Genomic DNA, 20,116 nt, shown 5'->3' with positions numbered 1-20,116 from the left:
CACTTCAGACACAAACCATTCACATGCTTGGCAAACAGATGTAATGTACTAGGCGCTATCGGGCAAAAACCCCCTCATCCTTCCTAATCTGACTTTTAAATCTTGGTCCACCGACTTTTCTTCGGAGGGCATATAAATGCTGACCCTTGGTCTCAGAGTCCTATCTCTTCTGCCACACATCAATCAAAATGGCTTTGATCCTACATTTGGCCTCACCTCTACCCAGTGGAACATTAATATCAATTACATCTTGTTTCAAAGCTCTTTTGGCTATCTGGTCTACAATTTCATTCCCTTCCTCAACCGAATGGGCTGGGACCCAGCAGAATCTCACTACTATACCTAGGTTCTCAATTCTCCATAATAATATTAATGCCTCCAATAGTACATCACTCCTATTCAATTTGCCAGATGATAAACTATTCAATACAGACAGGGAATCTGAGCATACTATAATTCTGACTGGTTGTACATCCTCCACAGTTCAAATGAGTATACGGAAAGTTCCTCTGTTAGTCTTCTACATATCTGCACATCAAATTCAGGAACGTAAACGCCTGCTCCTGTGCACCTACTATCTGGGTCCTTGGATCCATCTGTGAAAAGCTGTAAAAATGCATAAAAACTAATACCTATGTAATTGTCAACCAGTTTCCCTATATCACTGACTTCTGACCTATCTTTTCTTTTCTCTACCAAGGTTAGATCAACAACAGGATCTAGGAGTAACCACTGAGGAACATCCCCTATCACCACAGAAGGGCCAACCTCCAACTCCCTCAGACCACTCATCAGCAAGCTTTCCAACTGTCCAACCAAAACCACTGCCTTGTCTCGTAGTATATTCCCAACAGTCATCTAGAACAGTAGCAGTGGGATGGTCAACCTCACAGCCTTTCAGCCTAACCCAATAAGCTAATGACCATTTTTTACACTGAATATCCAAAAGCATCTCACCTACCTCCACTAGTAAGGCACATACAGATGTTGATTTAAATGCACCAATGCATATCCTTAAAGCTATATACTGGATTCTGTCCAGCCTCTGAAGCCAAGTCTTCGCCGCTGTTCCCTAAACTATACACCCGTAATCAATTGTCGTTCTGATCAGAGCTCTATAAATATACATCAACGATTATCTGTCAGCACCACATTCATAACCAGAGACCAAGCGCATAAGATTCACCACCTGCTTACACTTTGTTTCAACATTTATAACATATGATATTTACATGTATATCGCTCATTGAACCATAGACCCAAATATTTGTACTTAGAAACCCTCCCCATAGGCTGTCCATACAGAAACAACTGTATATTATCAGCAACTTTCTGCTTAGAGAAGAGCATACAGCAAGACTTTCACCACTGACAATTTATAACCCCAGTCAATTGACCATCTTTCAAAATCCACTATAGCTTGTTGAATAGATTTGGTCACATGAGAGATATTCCTTGCCCCCTTCCAAATAGCTCTATCATCAGCATATAGGTAAGCCCCAATACCCCTAACAACATTCAAAAACACATCGTTAATCATAATATTGAACAAAATAGGACTGATAGCACTGCCTTGAGGAATACCATTGTCAACTCCACAGGCATCAGATAAAATGGATCCTATTTTAACTAAAAAAAGAGCGATTCAATAAGAACACAAACTCAGCTGTATATTCTCCCACCAATACCAAGTCTATCCATCTTAATCACATTTATGCCTTTTCAATGTCAAAAAAGACAGTAGCCATTACTTCATGACCAGAGTTTTTTCAACTTCATTGCTCACCTTTACTAATGCATCCAAAGTAGATCTACCTTTATGGAATCCACTTTGCCATTGACTCAATAAAAATCTATGTTCCAGGAAATATGACAATCATCAGTTCACACAATTTAGAGATCAGTGCTATTGGTCTGTAACTATCAGCACATGAAGAGTCCTTACCAGGCTTTACAAAAGGTAATATTACTGCACGTTTACAAACAGAAGGTATAACCCCCTCACTCCAAATCATATGAAATAATCCAGGCAGAACATGTATGACCTCATCAGGTAGATGCTTAAACATTCCATAGCACAACTGATCATGACCTGGGGCTGTATATCCAGAGCCTATTAAGGCTGAACACATCTCATGTGTGGTAAAAACTGCATCCAAAGAAGAGTCAACAGTATCCCTTTTCTTATACACATTAACATGAGCATTTAAAATCTCACACCGGTGTTGCTTATATACAGTTGAAGTCAAAAGTTTACATACACTTAGGTTGGAGTCATTAAAACTAGTTTTTCAATCACTCCACAAATTTCTTGTTAACAAACTATAGTTTTGGCAAGTCGGTTAGGACATCTACTTTGTGCTTGACACAAGTCATTTTTCCAACAATTGTTTACAGACAGATTATTTAACTTATAATTCACTGTATCACAATTCCAGTGGGTCAGAAGTTTACATACACTAAGTTGACTGTGCCTTTAAACAGCTTAGAAAATTCCAGAAAATGATGTCATGGATTTAGAGGCTTCTGATAGGCTAATTGACATCATTTGAGTCAATTGGAGGTGTACCTGTGGATGTATATGAAGGCCTACCTTCAAACTCAGTGGCTCTTTGCTTGACATCATGGGAAAATCAAAAGAAATCCGCCAAAAATTGTAGACCTCTACAAGTGTGGTTCATCCTTGGGAGCAATTTCCAAACGCCTGAAAGTACCACGTTCATCTGTACAAACAATAGTATGCAAGTATAAACACCATGGGACCACGCAGCCGTCATACCGCTCAGGAAGGAGACGCGTTCTGTCTCCTAGAGATGAACGTACTTTGGAGCGAAAAGTGCAAATCAATCCCAGAATAACAGCAAAGGACCTTGTGAAGATGCTGGAGGAAACAGGTACAAAAGTATTTATATCCACAGTAAAACGAGTCCTATATTGACATAACCTGAAAGGCCGCTCAGCAAGAAAGAAGCCACTGCTCCAAAACCGCCATAAAAAAGCCACACTACAGTTTGCAACTGCACCTGGGGACAAAGATCGTACTTTTGGGAGAAATGTAATCTGGTCTGATGAAACAAAAATACAACCGTTTAGCCATAATGACCATCGTTATGTTTGGAGGAAAAAGGGGGATGCTTGCAAGCCGAAGAACACCATCCCAACCGTGAAGCACGGGGGTGGCAGCATCATGTTGTGGGGGTGCTTTGCTGCAGGAGGGACTGGTGCACCTCACAAAATAGATGGCATCATGAGGTAGGAAAATTATGGGGATATATTGAAGCAACATCTTAAGACATCAGTCAGGAAGTTAAAGCTTGGTCGCAAATGGGTCTTCCAAATGGACAATGACCCAAAGTATACTTCCAAAGTTGTGGCAAAATGGCTTAAGGACAACAAAGTCAAGGTATTCGAGTGGCCATCACAACGCCCTGACCTCAATCCCATAGAACATTTGCGGGCAGAACTGAAAAAGCGTGTTCGAGCAAGGAGGCTACAAGGAGGGCTACAAACCTGACTCAGTTACACCAGCTCTGTCAGGACCCAACTTATTGTGGGAAGCTTGTGGAAGGCTACCCGAAACGTTTGACCCAAGTTAAACAATTTAAAGGCAATGGTACCAAATAATAATTGAGTGTATGTAAACTTCTGACCAACCAGGAATGTGATGAAAGAAATGAAAGCTGAAATAAATCATTCTCTCTACTATTATTCTGACATTTCAGATTCTTAAAATAAAGTGGTGATCCTAATTTTTACTAGGATTAAATGTCAGGAATTGTGTAAAACGGAGTTTAAATGTATTTGGCTAAGGTGTATATAAACTTCCGACTTCAACTGTACTTCAGCCAAAGTAACTCCACTATGTACCCTAGCAAATGTCTTCCCCAACAAGTCAGCTTTGTCTTTATCAGTTACAGCCATTTTTTGACCCACAACCAAAACTGGAATTCGAGTGGACTTGCTTCTTCCAGTCATCTTCTTTAACATATACCATACATCCCCCAGCTCAGTAAATAATAATTTGTCCTTAACTGACTTGCCTAGTTAAATAAAGGTTAAATAAATACAAAAAAAAAAAAAACAGTTCTGCTCTACAAGAGACATGTTGTCTCCATGCATTTCTCTTGCCAGACTTAATGAACCTACGTAATAAAGCTTTCTTCCTTTGGAAACCAAATAGATTCTCAGGAGTCATATTTCTACACAACTGTCACGTTCTGACCTTAGTTCCTTTTTTATGTCTTTATTTTGGTTTGGTCAGGGCGTGAGTTGGGGTGGGCATTCTATGTTCTATATTCTATGTTTTGTTCTATGTGTTGTATTTCTGTGTTTGGCCTAGTATGGTTCCCAATCAGAGGCAGCTGTCAATCGTTGTCTCTGATTGAGAACCATACTTAGGTAGCCTGTTCCCACCTGTGTTTGTGGGTAGTTGTTTTGTGTTTGTTTCACCATTCAGGACTGTTTCGATTTATGTTGTCATTCACTTTGTTATTTTTGTCTTTTTCCCGTGTTCAGTTAATAAATTTAACATGGACACTTACCACGCTGCATTTTGGTACGATCCTTCATATTCCTCATCGGAAGAAGAAGAAAATCGTTACAACAACACTCTGTAAGCCCTATTTCTTTCTCAAATAGCCACTGTGAACTCTTCAGTCCACCAAGGAATCACCTTCCTTTCCTCACCCACTTCACTCACTGGCACATGCCTTCGGAAAGTATTCAGACCCCTTGACTCTTTCCACATTTTGTCACATTACAGCCTTATTCTAAAATGGATTAAATAAAACAAACCCTCATCGATCTACACACAATATCCCATAATGACAAACCAAAAACATGTTTTAGAAATTTTTGCAAATTACAAATAAAAAACAGAAATACCTTATTTACATAAGTATTCTGACCCTTTGCTATGAGACTCGAAATTGAGCTCAGGTGCATCCTGTTTCCATTGATCAGTCTTGAGATGTTTCTACAACTTGATTGGAGTCCACCTGTGGTAAATTCAATTGATTAGACATGATTTGGAAAGGCACACACCTGTCTATATAAGGTCCCACAGTTGACAGTGCATGTCAGAGCAAAAACCAAGCCATGAGGTTAAAGGAATTGTCCGTAGAGTTCCAAGACAGGATTGTGTGGAGGCACAGATCTGGGGAAGGGTACCAGAAAATGGATCCCCAAGAACACAGTGGCCTTGCTCAAACTGAGCAATCGGGGGAGAAGGGCCTTGATCAGGGAAGTGACTAAGAACCCGATGGTTACTCTGACAGAGCTCTTGAGTTCCTCTGTGGAGATGGGAGAACCTTCCAGAAGGACACCATCTCTGCAGCACTCCACCAATCAGGCCTTTATGGTAGAGTGGCCAGGCAGAAGCCACTCAGTAAAAGACACATGACAGCCCGCTTGGAGTTTGCCAAAAGGCACCTCAGACCATGAGAAACAAGATTCTCTGGTCTGATGAAACCAAGATTGAACTCTTTGGTCTGAATGCCAAGTGTCATGTCTGGAGGAAACCTGGCACCATCCCTATGGTGAAGCATGGTGGTGGCAGCATCATACTGTGGGGATGTTTTTCAGCAGCAGGGGCTGGGAGAGGCAAAGATGAACAGAGCAAAGTACAGAGAGATACTTGATGAAAACCTGCTCCAGAGCGCTCAGGACCTCAGACTGGGGCGAAGGTTCACCTTCAAACAGCACAACGACCCTAAGCACACAGCCAAGACAATGCAGGAGTGGCTTCGGGACAAGTCTCTGAATGTCCTTGAGTGGCCCGGACTTGAACCCGATCTCTGGAGAGACCTGAAAATAGCTGTGCAGCAATGCTCCCCAACCAACCTGACAGATCTTGAGAGGATCTGCAGAGAGGAATGGGGAAAAACTCCCCAAATACAGGTGTGCCAAGCTTGTAGCGTCATACCCAAGAAGACTCAATGCTGTAATCGCTGCCAAAGGTGCTTCAACAAAGTACTGAGTAAAGGGTCTGAATGCTTATGTAAATTAAACATTTCTAAAAACCTGTTTTTGCTTTGTCATTATGGGGTATTGTGTGTCGATTGAGGGTGGAAAAAAACAATATAATACATTTTAGAACAAGGCTGTAATGTAAGAAAATGTGGAAAAAGTCAAGGGGTCTGAGTACTTCCCGAAGGCACTGTATACATTTGTAGCACTCAAAATTAGAGAGGTCACAGAGGCAGAACATACATCAACCAGCTTCTCTAAAGACAACTCTCCAACAGACTTTAAGCAATGATTACCAAACTTTTCCCAGTCTGCTTTATGAAAGCCCCATCTTCTGAATGGTACTTTACCTGGAATAGGAACATCACAGTTCATGGTACACCAAATCAGGAACAAATCATGGTAACCCAAAATCGGGAAATGATCACTTCCAACAGTAGAATCATCCATTACATTACATTCACACTTAGATGCAATAGAGTTAGAAGCCATTGTGAGTTCCAGGCAGGATGTAACCCCTCTAACAACAACTCTTGTACCACATCCATCGTTAAGACATACTAATTATAAATGCTTGTTTCCATCACATCTTCCACAATAGTACCATCAGCATCTGTATGTTCTTCCTCAAACTATTTATGTGCATTAAAGTCACTGCACCATCTCTCTAGAGCCCAATTCTACTGATATTTCAGCAAACATCTCTACAGATAGTTGATGACAAGTGTTGTACATTTTTTTTAAACTTAATAGTACTACCTGCACTGTAGATTTTCACCATCACACATTCATATTCAGATGGGACAGGTGTATTAGGATATACAAGACATTCCCTTATGAACATAGCACAGCCACCACCCTGTCCAATTGATCTGTCAGGTCTGATTGAACAATAACCAGGAATAATAAAAACAAGATCTGGTCTAAGCCATGTTTCTTGAACACATATCACATCAGGTTTGATCTCTAAATCAATGACATATTCCTTAAAATCCTGACCGTTAGCAATAAGGCATCTGGAATTCCACTAAAGGATGACAATAACTCGAATTACCATCACACTGAGACATTACATCATTAGTATTATTAGGAGTCAACATATCAACAATCATGGCGACATTAACATCTGTTACTCCTAAAAAACGTTGGGGCTTCCAGTGATCTTCAACCTGGCAGTTCTTCCTTCCACAAACGCCGCCAGGTTGATCACCTTTCCAATGACGGCTATGAAGTCAATCTGATGAACTATCAAGGTGTCCTTTGACACAACACATTTGTGAGAGTAAGATTTCTGAACAGGTCTCGTATCCGTGTCAGGACCAACATAAGTAATATTTCCTACAGTAGGTCCACTTATTCCAGGAGTAACCCGATTATCTACATCATTCTGCCCAATAGTTCCACCAATCTGCCTTGCAGCCTCTGCATAAGATACATTATGAGTGATTTTATATCTTTGGGCCTCTCTAGCCTCTTTTTGCACCTGGCATCCACCAATTGCTGCACCATGCCCCCCCCCCCCCACAAAAATAATCAACAGTTAACCTTGACATTGTTCACACATTCACCATAATCATGTCTCCACTTGGCACATATTTTCTTTCCTTTGCACAGAGCTGCTACATGTCCCATTCTTTGGCATTTAAAACACCTTAATGAAGGTGGGACAAACTCTCTAACAGTGAAAGCCAGGAAGCCCATCTGTACTTTCTTAGGCAAAACCTTCTCAAACATTAATAGTACTGACAGGCTTGCACTTCTCTGCCCCTCTTTCTTACTTTACAGCATTTTGTCTTCAACCACTATGCCCCCTCTCATTGGCAACCCATCATTCAGGGCAGTTTTGAGCCCCACCTGTTGTGCTCACTTGAACAGGAAGGTGGCGCGGCGGTCCTTGTGGGCAAATTTTGTCATCAACTTTGTCATCAAAGTCTGACATTCTCTGGATTTATGGTGCATTCAACACAACTGGGAACTCTGAAAAAAATAAGGTTGAATTATGACGTCAGTGATCTTCAGGTCGGAGCTCTAGAAAGAGGCCAGAGTTCCCGACTTAGAATTCCAAGTTGGATGACCGTTCAAAACGTATTTTCCCAGTCAGAGCTCACTTTTTCAGAGTTCCCAGTTGTCTTGAACTCACTGAAGTTGAAGATTTCCACTTTTCTGAGTTTCCAGTTGTTTTGAACATGGCAGAAGTCATGCTGGATTGACAGCATGGCAAGGCAAAACACCAGCCTCAACGTCACCAGTGAAGAGGCGTCTCCGGAGTTGCAAAAAAAAAGCCATATCTCAGACTGGCATATAAAAAGAAAAGATTAAGATGGGCAAAAGAACACAGAACCTGGACAGAGGAACTCTGCCTAGAAGGCCAGCATCCCGGAGTCGCCTCTTCACTGTTGACGTTGAGACTGGTGTTTTGACAAAATCTGCATCACTTCTAGACAAAACCCCTAACCTGCTACGAAAAAGTCACTTCCGGTCGTAGCTGTATACAACATTGTCAAAACCAAAACGAATGCTTCTTCTTCTTTGGTGTATTGGCGGAATGCGCTGTTCTTTGAAATACGGTACTGCCTATTACATCAAATCTCATGTGTGTGTTAGCAAGAACAGAGTAGAAATAGAATAAAATATAATACAATATAATGACTTTATTCCATCTACATCACCTCAGTAAGGTAAATATTCAACTGTCCTTTATCTAGCCAAGGATTACTGTCTCTCTAAAACCAGGTATTTGCAAGCATGTTTCAAATTAGTTAACAAAGGGTTAATGAGGGGTTTGTGGCTAATTACCCTCCATAACAGAAGTAAACAGGTTGTACACTCTGACCCTATTTGTAGAGACCAAGTACATGTCCACTTTAGTTTATGTTTAATATTTCATCTCAGTCATCACACAACCTGAAGGTAGCTTATAGACCAGTGGTCACCAACCTTTTCTGACTCAAGATCTCTTTTTCAGTCAAAAAGCAAGCAGAGATCTACCACGGATAAATTTTTTAATACATTACTTTTTACATTAACCTATTAAAAACTGTTCTGTAGGAATGAGGTTTGTGCAGTAGGCCTAATACATTGTCACAGCATAATGGCTATATGCCTGGCCTGACAATATTCTTCTTCTCAGACCATATCATATTTCAAAACTCTAGCTTTGATAACAAAATAGATCAGTTTGTGTAGCACTCGCTGAGCATAAATTGAAATTATTTGTAAATAATTTGCTTTTTATTTTACTGGACTGATGGTACCTGCATCTAATGACCATGGTGCCTTCAAGACAACCGGGAACTCTGGGGAAAAAACGAGGTAAAATCATGATGTCCGTGATCTTCAGGTCGGAGCTCTAGAGAGATGCCTGTTTTTGACTTGGAATTCCGAGTTCAAATCAAATTTTATTGGTCACATACACATATTTAGCAGATGTTATTGCGGGTGTAGCGAAATGCTTGTGTTCCTAGCTCCAACAGTGCAGTAGTATCAAACAATTGACAACAATATACAAATCTAAAAGTAGAAGAATGGAATTAAGAAATATATAAATATTAGGACGAGCAATGTAGGAGTGGCATTGACTAAAATACAGTAGAATAGAATACAGTATATGCAGATGATGAGTAAAGCAGTATGTAAACATTATTGAAGTGACTAGTGTTCCATTATTAACATGGCCAGTGATTCCATGTCTATGCATATAGGGCAGCAGCCTCTAAGGTGCAGGGTGGTAGCTGGCTAGTGATGGCTATTTAACAGTCTGATGGCCTTGAGATAGAAGCTGTTTTTCAGTCTCTTGGTCCCAGCTTTGATGCACATGCACTGACCTCGCCTTCTGGATGATAGCGGGGTGAACAGGTCGTGGCGCAGGTGGTTGATGTCCTTGATTATTTTTTTGGCCTTCCTGTGACATCGGGTGCTGTAGGTGTCCTGGAGGCCAGGCAGTGTGCCCCCGGTGATGCGTTGGGCAGACCGCACCACCCTCGGGAGAGCCCTGTGGTTACGGGCGGTGCAGTTGCCGTACCAGGCGGTGATACAGCCCGACAGGATGCTCTCAATGGTGCATCTGTAAAAGTTTCTGAAGGTCTTAGGGGCCAAGCCAAATTTCTTCAGCCTCCTGAGGTTGAAGAGGCGCTGTTGCACCTTCTTCACCACACTGTCTGTGTGGGTGGACCATTTCAGCTTTCCACCTTCTCACCAGGTGGAATGACCGTTCAAAACTATTTTTCCCAGTCTAAATTTCCAGCTGTCTTGAACGAACCGAAGTCTGAGATTATTGAGTTCCCAGTTGTTTTGAACACAGCATTAGTCTGAGCGGAGGGAAGGAAAGAGCAGCAGAGGGTGTCTGCCTCTCACGGTCCCTGCTCTCTACTTTTCTCTGGTGAGACTGACTAGAGAGGGGACTGTCTTCCACCTGATGGCGAAACTCGAGTAAAAACTCCTATGATGATGGCGAAACTCCTATGACCATAGAAAGGTAAATATTCCTCGATATTAAAATAGACACGAGGTACTAATAATAAAAACGCAGGACTATCACTTTGCCTACCCGACGCACATGGCTTCTGAATCTAGTGCACCAACAGCGCAACACGAAAACAAACGGAGCACAAGCCTTTATCGTTGGCTGTTCTACAGAAATATTTGGTGATGCACTAGGATTGCCTTAAAGATCGACCAGTCGGTCGTGATCGACCGGTTGGTGACCACTGTAATAGACCGTTTACTGCAAACAGCTTGAGGTCAAGGACTGTAGACTAAATACACTGACGTACACTCCCCTACATATTTATTTGGACATTGAAGCTAAAACTTTTAATTTGGGTCTCTACTCCAGCATTTTGGATTTGAGATCAAATGTTTCATATGAGGGGATTGTTGTGCCCAATATAAATTAAATGGTAAATAATGTATTGTATCATTTTGGTGTCACTTTTATTGTAAATAAGAATATCATTTGTTTCTGTACACAGCTACATTAATGTGGATGCTACCACGATTGCAGATAATCATGAACGAATCGTGAATAATGATGAGTGAGAAAGTCAAAGGCACAAAAACCCTACCCCTACGACATGCTAACCTCTCACCATTACCATTACCAATAACAGGGGAGGTTAGCAATTTTATTTTGAGTGGGGGTATGATATTTATGCCTCTGTAAGCTTCTCACTCTTACATATCTCCAGTTGGCTGCCCGAAATTGGCAGTTTGGTGCACGTTTTTAAGGACACATCTCAAATATTCCCACCCCTCCCATCTCAGCGAGTTGACGTTAAACAGGTAAATTAGCAACCCTGGCGCAAGGGTTAGAAAATAGCAGAGCGCCAATTTCAACAAGTCAAAATTGCCAACGAGCAATAGAGCCCTTAATGTCTTATTCAGCCTGCTGTGTCCCACCCGTAGCCTTGTAAAGATGGCCTCCTCTCTCCTGTCGTCCTCCCCGGCTTTCCGCTGTAGCCTACTTGGAATACATGCCTAACCTTATGTCTATAAGCAGTTCCACTGCTCCTGCCATCTCTGCACCACCACTGTCCATATCACCCTTAGCCTCTGCCTTGCTCATGGGCACCGCCTCTCTCCTAAGGGCCTGTCTAGCTAGCACATCTACTTCTTCATTCTCTTCCACCCCCACTTGGGCGGGGACACAAGCCAAACAAATCTGTACACCCATCTGCATCACCGGGAATGAATTTGGAGTGCCTCATATAGCATGTCTTGTCTCCTCCGTGATCTGAAGGACTTCACTCATCAATACTGCACACGAATCCGAACACCCCTCAACCCTCCCCATTGCAAGGACAACAGTACTGCCATCAGCTCTCCCGTGTATACAGCCAGTTGGTCTCTGTGATACATCTGCCGATTGCCATCCCCACGACCTTTCACTACAAGTGTGGTGGATACATTACCGTAAATGACCTGAAAAGAATGGCTGGCTTGATCCCATCAGTGGCAAGGACAGAAACCTATATAGGTTTGAAGGAAGCCAATGAAACCAAGGCCAATTTAAATTCTAAATGATAAACAAGCAGAGTCAACATATCAACTGGTTTGATCACCTATTTAAAAATGTTTGGTACATAAAGAAACAGGTACCACATAATGTTGGGGTATATTTGTTATGAATAGAACATCGGAAAAACCAAATTGAGGGAAAATACAGTGTTACACTTCAATGACAGTGTTTCGGTTATGCCAGCACACCAAACAACAAGCCGGTATCATCTCAGAATGTGAAAGGACACAGAAAGAAAACTCTTACCCCAAGACACTTCACATGATAACTATAATATGTCAGCTAAAGAATGGTTCCCAGATATCCCCTGTTTACATCTCAAGCCACACTGCTATGATTTCTCCCTGTTGTGGACACTCATGTCTGGTAAGGTTATTCTGGAAGGAGAAGCTCTTGTAACATAGTTTGCACTTGAAAGTCCTTGGTGGGAATGGTCTGGTGCCTCTTTACATAGTTCGCCCTCAGCAAAGCGCTTCCCACATGTGGGGCAGGTGTACGGCTTGTCGGCGTCCATCCTAATGCTCGTTCTCTTACGTTGTGACCCAATGACACTAGAGCTCCCTCCTTGACCTCTAGCCATTGTTTGGGTGTTGTTGGGATTGTGTGCTGTGTTATAGGATAGGTACCTCTTGTGGTGAACACCCATCCTGACCCTGTCTGTATTGGTGGGGTAACCATGAGGTAACTGAGGAAGGCTGGACCCAGGCTTCCCCTGAACCCATTCACCAGGCATTAGACAATATCCTGAAGGAGAAGACAGACTTCCTGTTAGACTCTCACCAGGGGGGGGGGGGGGGGGTCTCCCACCACTCTGTGAAGGCTGAAGCCCAGGGTGACCTGCTCTGTTCATCATGGATACTGTGGTGTTTGTATCATAGGAACAGGAGGGTCTATCTCTATCAGCTCCAGGCCCTGCTTCATCCCTGCACTGAGACCGTGAAGAGAAGGGTCTGGGCTGCAGACTGGATCCCTGACTGGAGCCTCTGTCTCTCTGATGACCACCAGGATTGAGGTTGTTCAGCCCACCTGTCCACTGGTTGTGTTCTGTGTGGTGGAGTCTCTGTCCCTCGTAGTTTGGTCCTGGTTGTGACTCAGGAACGAAGAGCGATGGCTCCTGATCTAGGTCCGGGGCCAGGGTTTCTGACCAGCCAATTCAGAGGTCCAGTCTCTCCTTCCAGCAACACTGGATATCGGCAGGTCCTCATGGACTGCAGACTGTAAACACAAATTGAACAGAAAAGCATAAAGGTGCATATAAGAAAGTCTTTGTTGTACACACAGAAACATGACATTATAAAATGTTAACCACAATCAAGGCCATCTCTATGACTGTGATTCAAGTACCTAACAATATGGAGCCATTGGAGTTTATTATAAAAAATACCCTTGCTTTGATAAAATACATTTTAGAACACTTTGGAAAAGGTTCAACATTACACTGATCTGTACGTTCTTATCTCGATCTTTCTTTAACTTAATTCATGTTTACTTGACAGGAAGTTAAGGCACTATCATTTCCTCATTATAAAACATCAGCATCAAACAACATGACAGGTTGTCAACTCTTTATCCGTGAAGCATTTTTAGCATTTTTCATCAGCATTTTCTGCTGGTGTGTCCTGAGGTAGCTCCCCTCTCCCATGTGGATCTTCAGGTGCATCTCCAGCTGGTCCTGGCGAGAGATTCTCCCACTGTTGGCAGCTGTAGGGTTTTTCCCCTGAGTGGACTCTGTGGTGCCCCTTCAGGTGGTGCTGGTGGGTAGTGCTGAGCGATTGCTGCTGTTTGAGGTTGGTTTGGTTTCGGTTCGATTATTGTACGTTTTTAGGCCTATTTGATGACTTTATTATTTCATTCCAAGTCATCATCTCTGTAGAGATGCCTATGCTGTCTGACAAAAATCACAATCTTAATAGTTCTTCAAACTAAATAAGGCATACTTTTATGACTGACTACCAAATATCAATCTTAGATCATGTATTTTCAGGTAAAGCAACTGCTCTCTATCCCTCTCGATCACATCTTCTTTGGTCTCTAGGCACGCAATGGATTATGGTCATTGTAGTTAATTACCACGTTTTCTGTGCTAAACTACGTAGAATATTGTCCTGTTGGAAACTACAACTCCCTACTACATTGCACAATTTGGGCTTGATCTGACTTCTCTAGAGAAATTGCTGCATTCTCTCACAGAAAAAAACGAATGGAATTCAAATAATTGAACTAACATCGGTCAATTAGTTGTTTAAAAATTGAAAAATAATCTACATTTCTGTTAATTGCGCAGTACTACTGGTTGGAGAGCCTGTTCTCACACAGGCGGCCGCCAAATTCTTTCTCCCCTGTGTGCATCCTCTGGTGGATCTCCAGCTGTTTGGTGAAACTGAAGGCTTTCCCACAGAATGATCACTGGAAGCGCTTCTCTTTGCCACAGGATCTGCTGATAGCGTTACTACTACTGTCATTTGTCAATGGGCTTGTGTAGCTATTTAGTCTGGTTTAACATTAGGAGAGTGTGAGGAGGATGAAGGCCAGGGAGTGTCTGTGTTGTCGCAGGGTCCATATTCCAGTTGATAGATCCTATAGAAGGCAGGCTGAAGGCAGCACCTGTTAGGGGGTTAACCTGAGGCGCCATCAGTCTCTCTGAATCACAACTATAGGACCAGGACGGAGCATCGCTAGCCGATTCTGTGTCTGTTCTCTCCCGCCACATACGACACTTCTCCATCGACCAAATCTACGCCTCACCCTGGTCTCGGCCAGTCTGTTGTCATGGAAACTAAGTTTGGTTGTTGTTTTGTAGTCAACTGTGTTTCTGGTTAACAGTGTTGTTCCCCAGCCCAGAGTTGAGGATGCTGTCCCATCCACTGACCTCGACTATGTCGCCTCTGGTCCTGGCCTTCTCAGTGATGTCGTCCCCCAGGCCCTTGGCTTCACCGGTCTGGGAATCCAAGATGGCCTCCCAGTCTCCTCTGTTAGCCTCCAGCCAACCACCTGCAAGAAGAGGTTCGAAAATAGACTTTACAAACACGGCAGAGAGAACTCTACATGTGGAGATTTTTGAGTCAGTACCTGGTGAAGTTCATCCAATATAATGTGTGTTTTTTTATGTAAACATAAGTCATGTTGATTTCATTTTATGAATGAAGATATTACTGTATGTAGGCTATATGTATTTCTCCCTTACCTTGCTCCCCCATCTTTAATCCACTCAGCAGGTCAATGCTCTCTGGTCCGTCTTCTATTGTCTCCTCTTTGACCAGCAGCAGATCAGGCTTCCCATCCTCCATGTCTACTGACTGTAAGAGATACAGAGTGAGAGGATGTTGGATCAAGAAATCTGATATGAGCACCCTGCTATGGAGCATCTTCTGATTGGCCAATGAGGGATTGCTATGAGTACTATGCAAACATATTTGTTAATTTGATACTATGCAAACGTGTACATTGACTTGATTACTTGAAACTCTAATGGTTTGATAATTCAAAGACATGGTCCCACACTTACAGATCCACAAAAGCAGAAATTCACTTTTATTTTCCTGAAATATGATGGCCAGAGCTTACCATGATGTTGTACAACGATTTACGTCAATAGGTCCTCATTTTTGTCAAAGTATGACATATTTGGGCTTGAAATAGAAAATCTGAAGTGGGAAATCCGTGACAATTCTGTGTCTTTCCTATGAGATGAAATGCAAATTATTTTCAGGATATGTTTCTTTTCAGGCCTGGGTTTTATTTGAACGTTACCACCGACCAGCATGGCATTGTTTATTAATTAGAAACACCTGCAAAGTTCTACCAACCCGCGAGTTGAGACTGAGCTGAGCCAAACAGTTTAACAGAAAATTATCATAATCCATTGATAAATTAACACACATGTATCTATTTTGTATTAAAAAAAACTATCTGACCATTTTAGAAATGTTATAACTGCGTGATATGATTGCATTTTGCAACCCCGCCCCCCCGAGATAAATGGTTTTGACCACTAAAGTTGTGCTTTGATTGGTGCAGCTAAAAAACACAAGTGTCTATCCTATAATGAAAAGGCAGCCACGAAAATTCAAGGAACCTGTTTATTTATTCTGTTGTTACATTTGTATTGGTGTTTCATGTCCGATACGCTCAGGGTGTTGTTACTTGTCATTTGGGCGCGCATCATTAGCAAAGTCATTGAAGCCTATAATTTCACTTCCCCTGTGAGAACCATGATCATTGGATTTGACTTTGCTGTACCGCAGCCGAATAGCCTGCTCGCAGCCTAACAAAGGTTGCACCGTGTCCATTACCGTGTAGAAAAACGCGTCTTCAACTGTTCTACAGTTATCCATATAACCGGAGCTTGAACTTATTCTTTCAAATTATTTCTAGGGCGAACTCGCGGCCACATTTTTTGGAAGATGTGAAAACTTTGGCGATAACAACAGATGGCGAAGTCAAAGACTGGTTTCTCCTATCCATTTTTTGTTTTCCCTAAATGCTTATTACAAATCCATCCCCAGAACCAGCCATAGCCTAGCCAGCTGGCTAATCCTTTGAATACAGTGTAGTTATAGGCCTGTATTCATTATAGGCCTGTATCCACAAAGCATCTCAGAGTATGAGTGCTGATCTAAGATCAGGTCCCCACCTGCATATAGTCTTATTCATTATGATCTAAAAGGCAAAACTGATCCCAGATCAGCACTCCTACTCAGAGGCTTTGTGGATACAGGATACTAATACCATTCAGACAGTAGTTCACAGTGGGCTCACCTCAGTGAGACTGTGTGTGGTCCTGTGCTGCTCAGCTTGTTCCTCTGCGGGTTCAGGAGGAGGTGTAGTCTGGTTGTCCTCCATGACCATGGTCCCCTCAGGGTTCCCCAGACCCTCCTCCTTCACCAGCAGCAACTCTGGACCCTCCTCCTGGAAGAGAGTTGTAATACAGATTACACAGACATACACTCCCTCAAGTACACACACACAGATAATAAACACACTTTTAAAATGTGTTTCCCCATCTCTACTACATTTGAGTCCTATACTGTAGTTATAGAATGACTTCACTGTTGTTAAACACATCATGGTGGACATAAATATGATGTGGGTAAAAATAGTCAAAAGTCATCATCAGACAAACCTGAATAAACTATTTTGACGTGTACATCAAGTGTTTGTTAGTGTGTGGGTATGTGTAGGTATATTTAGTAAGTGTATATTAGTTATAAAGTGCTCTTGGGTGTATGTAGAATAGGGTGAGATCAGATGTGATGTATACTAAAGACAGTTTCAATGAAAGTCAAAGTGAAAAGTCCCATTTTGTGTTTATTGAACATAAACAAGTGTTAAATACACCATATGAAAACCACACATACACGTCTCAACTAAAAATATGCATGAACTTAAAAAAATTAGGTAGTTTAATGGAAGTAATCAAATAGGCATTTGTGAACATATATCCTACACAGTACAAACACAATATGTATCAGACTTTTTAGGCTAATATATGCCTTATATATCACACAATGTCTGGATGCAATATTCTACCCAGGAATATTCAAATCTGTTACTCTTGTTATTCCAAATTCATCTGTGGATCTTTTCCGCTGACAATACAAATTAAATCTTTGTCTATAATGCAGGATTTGATCTAAACCTCAGAAGCTATTGAGTGGAAGGGTTACTTTCTATGTTATAGAGTGGAATGTTTTTTCTGCTGGTGTATCCTGAGGTAGCTCCTCTCTGAGAACCTCTTCCTGCAGTGTGTACAGGAGAACGGCCTCTCTCCCGTGTGGACTTTCAGGTGCATTTTCAGTTTGTCCAGGCGGGAGAACCTCTTCTCACACTGGGGGCAGCTGTAGGGTTTCTCCCCTGTGTGGACCCTCTGGTGCCTCTTCAGGTCACCAGCCTGGGCGAAGCACATGTGACACTGGTTACAGCTGAAAGGTTTCACCCCTGTGTGGAACCTCTGGTGAATCTCCACCTTCTGGAGGCAGCTGAAGCCTTTGTTACAGAACATGCAGAGGAACCGTTTCTCTTTACTACTGTCTGATGTTGCTCCCCCTTCCCGAGCCTGGGCTCTAGACCTGTTTGAGTTCAATACCTGATCGAAAAGGCTGTGTGAATCGAAAGGCCCCATTGATGTGGACACCGGGTCCCGATCCCTGAGTGTGTGTAAAGGGGAGTGGGTCGCAACATTTGGATTTGTCTCTAAACTTTCCCTGTAATCTAAGAAGTCTCTGCCTTGTGAGTGTCCGTCACCTAGGTGACTATCTGCATTCCATGTGAGAGAAATGTCGCCCTCCATTTTCACAGTCACTTCATCAACGACTATAACCTCCCCTTTCTTATCTAGGCACCCTTCAGAGTATACACTACTAGTGTACCGGTTCCACCCCCCTCTAGACAGATCATTCTGTGTCTCTAAACACAAGGATATGTTGCCAGGGTCCATCTCTGTAGAGTAAGAACAAGACGGATCATCAACACCAGTGTCTAACGCATCACCATCTCCACGGGATTGAACCGTCTTCTGGCTCTGGTGAAATACCGGTAAGTATTCGGAACCGGGAGCAGGAGGACAGCCGAGTGGCCCCAGTCTCTCTGGGTCTGATCTGTGGTCAGTTCCTGTGTGTAATAGCCTGTGTGTTTCAGTTACTGTCTTGGTGTTGGTCTCTGACTTGAGGGCGGAGTTCGGCATTCCACTGACCTCCGTGATGCAGTGTCGGATCCTGGGCTGGGCAGGGGAGGTGGGGTCCTCCGTTGCTACAGGGGGCACTCCAGATGCTGCTCCAGTCTGGATGTCTCTGCTGTGCCATGGGTCCTCCTCTCCTTCAGACCCCTCCTGCTTGACCCCAGGACCTGCAGCCTCTGCATCTTCAGACTGACACATGAAGAGAGGAGTTTATTACCGGTACATGAGTTGAATTGGATAACAATGTCGTAGGGAATGCGCTCTAACCTCTATCACGATAACGTGCTGGGTTGAGGTTCCACTCCCCTCATCAACAGTGATTGGTTGGTCATCTCTCCATGTATTGTGTCCCGCTGGCTTCACAAAGCTCCTGTGGCCTCCAGTGAGATGTCCTTCACCTGAGAGAGAGATTGGGGGGAAAGAGGTGGTTAGTTTAGCTACTGTCAATGCTCAACAATATACTTATTGACACTGTCTAGCCAATGCAAGGATGTAAGGTAACACTTCTCATAACTTCTTGATATACTATTTATTGATTGATGTATTATGTTCCATGCATCACATTGTTTTCATCTAGTAAATAATAGGAAATGCAGTACATCAAGAATTTGGTTAGAATATCATTGTGTCTTTGCGCCAAGTTAGCTAAGTAATCAGGGGACTTATTGCATACAATCCAAAAACTGACCAAGACCCAATTCTGGTTAACACATTTGAACACATGCGCGCAGAGGGGACACATGAGCAGAGGGGAACGCTGTGATGCCGCACTCACATCGTGACGTATTTTACTACGCCGTACGTCATCTTCACGTAATCTCGTTCCACTACTGGACGGAGACAATGGCCTTTTCTCCACAATTTCAATCAGGCAAATGAGGTTTACAGGTGGATCCCAAAATAAATGTGTAATGTGATAAAAAACAAATTATGTTAGCTGTGCAAGACATTTTATAGATAAAAGGACAAGTAGCATATCGTTCTTAAATGTGTGCATGCTTTTCTCCTCTGAAAATACAATAGCTGTTTCAAAGGGGGTGTGGGAGAAAGGCAATTTCTATAGGCAATCACATAGAGAAGTGCGATTAGACAATTCCTAAAACACTTTAGTCCTCACCTTTGTGCACAAGACATCAATTGAATTATATTTAAAAAAAATATATATAATCACTCACAGCCAAAGATATTAACATTTTATATTCACCCAATGCCTGCCATGTTTTTGGATGACGTCGTTGCTGCTCCCTATCTGCTAGTGCGCATGTGATTTAGTCTGTATAAACCGGGAAAACTACGGTCAGACATTTTAGATACAGTCTCCAGTTCTTATTATACGTCAGTGATTGACACGCTCCACTTATCGGTTTCCGGATCACAGGGGAGAGACAACGATTATGGATATACTGACAAGATACACATCTCTCCGCCCTAACAATGGGAGTTGTTGTCCACAAAGC

The 20,116-nt window shown here is 42.5% G+C and overlaps 1 protein-coding gene across 1 annotated transcript in view; it reads right to left on the bottom strand.

The window, feature by feature from the left end:
• Positions 1–17,272: 17,272 nt before the first annotated feature.
• Positions 17,273–20,116, bottom strand: part of LOC139566736 (uncharacterized) — a 36,758-nt gene continuing 33,914 nt past the window's right edge. Inside the window, exon 13 of the mRNA XM_071388013.1 lies at positions 17,273–17,942. Coding sequence (XP_071244114.1) covers positions 17,658–17,942 — 285 coding nt within the window. The 3' untranslated portion in view covers positions 17,273–17,657. The remainder of the gene's footprint in view (positions 17,943–20,116) is intronic.

This window comes from Salvelinus alpinus, chromosome 39, assembly GCF_045679555.1.
Source record: "Salvelinus alpinus chromosome 39, SLU_Salpinus.1, whole genome shotgun sequence".
Taxonomy (NCBI): Eukaryota; Metazoa; Chordata; class Actinopteri; order Salmoniformes; family Salmonidae; genus Salvelinus; species Salvelinus alpinus.
Note: the sequence above shows the minus strand (reverse complement) of the source record. Positions and strands in the feature narration are given on the sequence as shown.